The 6,944-nt window shown below is 34.6% G+C and overlaps 1 protein-coding gene across 1 annotated transcript; it reads left to right on the top strand.

Moving 5' to 3' along the window:
• Positions 1-3,686: 3,686 nt before the first annotated feature.
• Positions 3,687-4,172, top strand: LOC110039061 (uncharacterized mitochondrial protein AtMg00810-like). The gene has a single exon (XM_020744007.1). The coding sequence runs from the start codon at positions 3,687-3,689 to the stop codon at positions 4,170-4,172; it is 486 nt and encodes a 161-aa protein (XP_020599666.1).
• Positions 4,173-6,944: the final 2,772 nt, after the last annotated feature.

Consider the following 6,944-nt stretch of genomic DNA (forward strand, 5'->3'; position numbering starts at 1 on the left):
TCTTCTTCTCTATTTCATTTGCAAATCTTAACATGATATCAGAGAAAGTTCTGATCCATTCATAGCTTTCGCGGATCCAACTCCGCAATGAGTTGGCTGAGGGATTGCAGAGGGACAGCGCCCGCCTGGTTGGGGAAAGCCTCAAAATTTTTTTCGGGGATCTATTTGCAGTTTCTGGGTCATTTCGCAGTCTTTAGCGATACCCAATTTTCAGCGTCATTTACAGGCTCCAATGATATACCCAATTTTCCTCGTCATTTGTAGTCTTCAGCATTATACCCAATTGCACTTTTTTGGGTGATCTATGTTTTTGTATTTGATATTCTTGTTCTTTGTTTTCTATTTTTATTTTGATAATAATAGCAATGATTGATGAAAAAAACGATTCTCTTCAATTTATTAACGTGCAATTAAATGGACAAAATTATTTACATTAGAGTTATGTATTGAAGAATTTTTTGAAAGGCAAAAGAATGTGAGGTTATATTTCTAGAACCTCTTTTAAGTCCATAGATAAAGAAGATGAAAAGTATGAAAAAAGGTTAGAAGTATAGGAAGCAAGCAATTCAAAAATAATCACTTCAATCAAGAACTCGTTTTCTAAATCAATCGGTGTCCAATTAGCAAAATATGAAACTGTCGAAGAAGTTTGAAATCATTTGGAAAGATTATATGTGTAGTCAATTTTTGCAAAGTAATATCAATTAGAGATAGATATTCACGCTCTTCAACAAAACAACATGAGCATCCAAGAATTTTATTCTATCATGACTAACATTTGGGATTACTTATCTCTTACTGAATCTGCAGAATTATGAGCTTTTAGACCATACACTGATCATAGAGAAGAACAACGTTTGGTTCAGTTTTTGTTGGCTCTTCGAGATGATTTTGAAGGGCTTTATGGAACAAATTTACATCGCAGCCCTCTCCAATAGTTAACTCAGTGGTTAAAGAGTTATTAGCTATAGAGATTTGTCTCAATTCTCAATCTGAGAAAGGGAATGTAGAGAAAGGGATCTTCCCCACTCCTAATCCATCTATTTTTGTAGCTACTCATAATAAAAGCAAATCTTATAGAAAGGTTAGTTTTGATGAATGTAACTTTTGTAAGCAAAAGGGTCATTGAAAAGCTCAATGTCCAAAGTTGTTGAACAAATCACAGCAGACACAACAAGTCAATCAGTTGCACCGACGAAGCTTCAGGACTCCAACTTCAAATGTTGCAGCTGTTGTTCCTCCAAAAGACTCTTGGTGTTGGACATGCATATTCTTCAAGCCCTACAACAGCCACATTTACTAAGCAGTTTTAAAAGTTTCTTGTCACACAACCATATGCCATGTCTGCCTCCTCAAATACAAGTTTACCTTCCTCTAGTTCATCAGGTATATCTTCTTCTATTTGGATTCTTGACTCTAGAGCCTCACATCATATGTCATCAGATTTTACATCATTTGTATCCTTACATCTTGCATCATTTGTATCAGTCATGACAGTTGATGGTACTCTTATGCCATTAGCAGGCACTGGGTCTGTATGCACACCACATTTATCCCTTTCAAATGTTTAATATATCCCCAATCTTACTTTGAATCTTGTTTATGTTGGTCAATTGTGAGATTCTGGTTTCTTAGTTTTTCTCTCTTCCATTCTTGTTATGTGCAAGATCCGCAATCCAGGAAGCTGATTGGGACAGGTCGTAGGCAAGGGGGACTTTATATTCTGCATGTGCTAAGAGTTTCAAAAGTTGCAGCTTCCAGCATTGACCTGTCATCATTTTTTTTAGTTCATCATCTTCAAATTTTTATCTATGGCACTCTTGTCTTGGACGTGTCTCTTCTTATAGTCTAAAATACTTAGTTTCTACAAGAATTTTGGACGAGTTACAAACTCATGATATTTCTGATTGTTATGGTTGTAAACTTGCTAAATTTTTTGCTTTACCCTTTTCTAAAAATGTTTCACTTTCTATTGAACCTTTTAACTTGGTTCATTCTGATGTATGGGGTCCATCTCATGTTCTTACCAAAGGTGGATCAAGATATTATGTCTCATTCATTGATGACTATACTCGTTATTGTTTAATTTATCTTATGAAAAATCGTTCTGAATTTTTTAGTATTTATCATATATTTCGTGCATTTGTCAAAACTTAACATAATGTTGTTATTACGTGTTTTAGGTGTGATCTGGGAGGTGGATATACCCTGGGAGGTAAATATACCTCTACTAAATTCTCTGAATTACTTGCCTCTGATGGGACTTTTCTTCAAATTTATTGTACTGACTCTCCTGAACAAAATGAAGTTACTGAAAGGAAACATCGTCACATTGTTGAAACTGCTCATTCCCTTTTTTATCTGGATTTGTTCTAAGTGAATTTTGGGGGGAATCTATTCTTACTATGGTATATATTATTAACAGAATTTCATCTTCTGTTACTTCAGGTTTGTCTCCCTTTGAAAATTATATGGTATATGGTCACTCTTCTTATTATTTCGCTTTGAGAGTTTTTGGTTCTACTTGCTTTGTTATTCTTCCTCATGTACAACGTAATAAATTATCTTTGCGTTCGACAATCTGTGTATTTCTTGGTTATGGTGATGGTCAGAAAGGATATCGTTGTTATGATCCTGTCACTCAAAATTTTTTTGTCTCATGTCTTGTTGTATTTCTTGAGCATATACCATTTTACTCCATGTAGACTTACAATATTTAAACTTGTAGATTGAAGGGAAAATTAGAACAACTCACATTTTGTGTAGGCTTACAATATCTCATAGCCTTACAAAGTCTGATCTTATCTCAATTGATCATTTTCACACTGATACAATACAAATATTGAACCTCCTCATATGATTCATCATCCAAATTATTTTGATATTGAGCTTTGCAGAATTGACACTAGTAGCTCTGCAGATCCTGATGCTCCCCCAATCTCTACTGCTCCCCAAGAATCTTCTATGACCGTGGATCCTTCTCTTCCTCATTACCCTCAACGTGATCACAAGTCCACTAAATTGCCAGATTTTTTTTACTCCACTTATTCTACTTCTTTTGCTTCCTTTTTAACCTCCATTCACAATTTTTCTGACCCTTCTTCCTATCAAGAGGTTGTTCTTGATACTCTTTGGGAGCAAGTTATGGCAGAAGAACTTTCTGTTTTGCATAAGACAGATACTTGGGACCTTATCTTTCTTCCTCCAGGAAAATGTGTAATTGGTTCTCGTTGGGTGTATAAGATTAAAATCAAGTTTGATGGGCCAGTTGAGCGATATAAAGCATGTTTGGTTGTTAAGGGACTTTCTCAACATTATGGTCTGGATTATGAAGAAACATTTGCTCCTGTTGCCAAAATGACTACTATTCGTACTCTTATTGCAGTCGCCTCTATTCATTAGTGGCATATCTCTCAAGTGGGTTTTAAAAATGCATTCTTAAATGGTGATCTTCAAGAGGAAGTTTATATGGTGCCTTCACCAGGTGTCTCTCATAAACATGATGAAGTTTGTAAATTAAAAAAAGCTCTCTACGGCCTTAAACAAGCTCCTCGAGCTTGGTTTGAAAAGTTCTCAAGCATCTCTTGGTTTTCATTTTAGCTCACATGACATTGTCTTGTTCCTCAAGAGGACCTCCCATGATTGTCTCCCATGGTCATATCATACTCTTTTTATATTTTGATGACATGATTATTACTGGGGATGATAATAATGGGATTGTAGAGTTGAAATTACAATTACCTCAACATTTTGAGATGAAAGATTTGGGTACTCTTCTATATTTTTTGGGGATTGAAGTGGCTCATTCTCCTAGAGGTCATCTTCTTTCCGATTCTAAGTACATTGACACCATCCTTGAGCAAGCTCGTCTCTCTGATACTCGTACAATTGTTACTCCTCGTGAACGTAATGCTCACTATGCCTCTTCTGATGGTGTTCCTTTGCCTGATCCCACTTTGTATCATACACTTGTTGGCAACTTGGTATATCTTACCATCACTAGACCTGATCTTCCTTATGCAGTACATTTTGTTAGTCAGTTTATTGCCTCTCCTACTACAGTTCATGGAAGCTGTTCTTCGCATTCTTCGTCATCTTCGGGGCACTCAATTTCAAAGTCTTATCTTTTATGCATCTTCTTTCTTGGAATTACATGCCTACTCAGATGCTGATTGGGGTGTTGATTCCACTAATAGTAAGTCTACCATAGGATTTTATATTTTTCTAGAAGATTCTCTCATTTCTTAGAAGAGTAAGAAGCAAGAAGTTGTCTCTTGCTCTTCTACCGAAGCTGAGTATTGTGTCGTGGCATCCACCACTGCAGAAATTATTTTGTTGCGCTGATTACTTGCTGATATGGGTGCACTTTCTCTAGCCTAACTCATATGTGCTGTGATAACAAGAGTGCTATACAAATTGCCCGCAACTCAGCCTTTCATGAGCTCACCAAACATATTGAGATTGATTGTCATTTCACTCGCCATCACTTTCAACTTGACAATATCACCTTACCCTATATTTCTTTCTCCATTTAACTTGCTGAAGTATTTATGAAATCACATTCCACTCAACGCTTTTCCTTTTTGACTAGCAAACTCTCGATGATTCCCCTTGATGCATCATGAGTTTGAGGGGGGATGTTAGATATTATAGGCTTTATATTTCTATTATTTTACTCTACTTAAGGATAGTTTAGTCTTTTCGCTTATTGTATATATATTTATCTTTTACTCTTGTAATGAGGTGATTGATGCAATTGAAACCCTAGCCATTTTTCCATTGTCTCTTCTCTTCCTCTTCCTCTTCTCTATTTCATTGCAAATGTTAACACAGAGAAAGTACTTGTCGAGCACGAGAATTTTCTTCAATCAGAGTTAGATCTTACTGCTACTGACATGTCTTAATTATCCTATAAAATTTATTAGTATTGCAATATTTATTTTCTAATGATTTACATTTACTTTGTGGACGTTTGGAATCATTGTTGTTTTTATTTTCTATTTATTTATTTTTATTATGTTTTTCTTATGTTTTGATTTTAAAGAGCGCATGTCTAGCATATTTAATTAAAATATGATTATTTTTAAGAACAGTCAAAACACCTAAAAGTTGTTTCGAGTGTTTACAAAAAAAATGTTAATTTGTTCTAGAAACAAAAAGATAAAACATATATAAAGCATTAAACAAATATATATTAAAAATAAATTTAAAAATTTAAATGAAAACAAAAAACAAAATTGATCCCGAATAAACACTTCCTGCTCTTTCATAAAAAGCAAAGAGACCATTTTGTATTGATATAACCAAGTATTGTTGATTTTTAGAACACAAAATAATATTGCAGAGATGAACCAAAACAATGTGCAGAAATTTCATTCAGAGATGAATAAAAAACTTCATATTTTGCGTAAAATTTTCTCAAATTATGTGAGGCAGCAGGAAAATTAACTGAAATAAATAGAAGCAGACATGAAATTATTTCAATCTATCAAGGCTGTGGTAAACACATTATAAAATGAAGAAACTTGCTATTCTATCAAAATTGAAATTATATTTATAAAACTTGCTATCCATTTCTGTTGTGAGATATGTACTTCCTGACATAGAAATGAGACGAAAAAGGAACACAAGCAAACACAGATCGTTTACGTGGTTCGATCCAACTGGATCTACGTCCACGGGAGGGAATCAATCAAATATTTCACTAAGGTAAAAGAAATGGAGAATACATAGCTTATACATAGAGATGAGCTCTCATCTTCCTTCTATGGCCTCCCTTTCATGCGACACCTTGATACAAGGCCTCAAGATGCTCTCCTCCTCTCTAACTCTATAGTTATTCTCTCCTCTTTTGTGGTAGCTTAAAATCTCTTCCCCTTTTGTTCTCCTAAGCCTCACACCCTCTCTATTTATAGAAGCAAGAGAGTGGTAGGTGGGAGGTAGGTGGCCAGTAGGTGAGCGGTAGGTGTGATGTGGTAGGTGGCGGGGCCATATTACAAAATTGCCCTTTCACCTTAGATCATTAATTGGGGGTCAAAATAATAATTTTAATCTATTCAATCCATTAAACTTTTACCGTAAATCTCATGGTATAAATTCTTCATTAGTTGAGTAACTTGAAACTTACAGTGTTTACGAGCATGCTTCACAGCTCACGTAAACTTTTTTTAAGGCAACTTATTCTTTGCAACTTTACTAAATGTATAAAAACGAAGTTAGCATAAACACAAACCGTCATATCGAAATCGTAAAAATCACTATTCAATTAAGCATTAATTTTGATAAACACACTAATCTCAAGATGATACAAAATAACTAAACCAACGTTCAATTTTAATAACCCATGTTCAACCACCTTCACCAACAAAAAACCAGCATGCCTTAAGAAACACTAAGGATTTGTGTGCTTCACAAATTTTGGTTTAGATATTAAAAATATGTTTCATAAAAAAAAGAGAAAAGAAAATTGGTTCAGATTGGTTATCCTTCAATCGACAAGCAGATCCAACCACCAATTCTAAATCAGTGACAACGGGAGTAGCGGTTACCATGTTGGTTTCTTGAAATGAGAAAGAAGAGAAAACTTAAGAGAATTATTGTAGATTGAAGGGAAAATTAGAACAACTCACATTTTGTGTAGGCTTACAATATTTAAACTTGGAGCTAATAACAAACTTCCAAGAAAAAGACTTAAAAATCAGCCAAGAAAATAACATGAAACAAAATCAAGAAAAATAGCAACTAACTCTTAAGATTAAGGAACAAACTTGACTCAATTAAACCTAGACTCAATAAGCAGTCCTAAGCATGTATTCCAACACTCCTACTTGCTTTAGGAGCTGCAAACACCAAATTTCTGCCTTAGAAACTCAAACTTGTTGATTAAAAGTGAATTTGTAAATAAATCTGCCAACTGAACTTCAGATTTGCGTAAACCAGAGTCA

The sequence above is a fragment of the Phalaenopsis equestris genome, unplaced genomic scaffold, assembly GCF_001263595.1.
Source record: "Phalaenopsis equestris unplaced genomic scaffold, ASM126359v1 Scaffold234973, whole genome shotgun sequence".
NCBI lineage: Eukaryota > Viridiplantae > Streptophyta > Magnoliopsida > Asparagales > Orchidaceae > Phalaenopsis > Phalaenopsis equestris.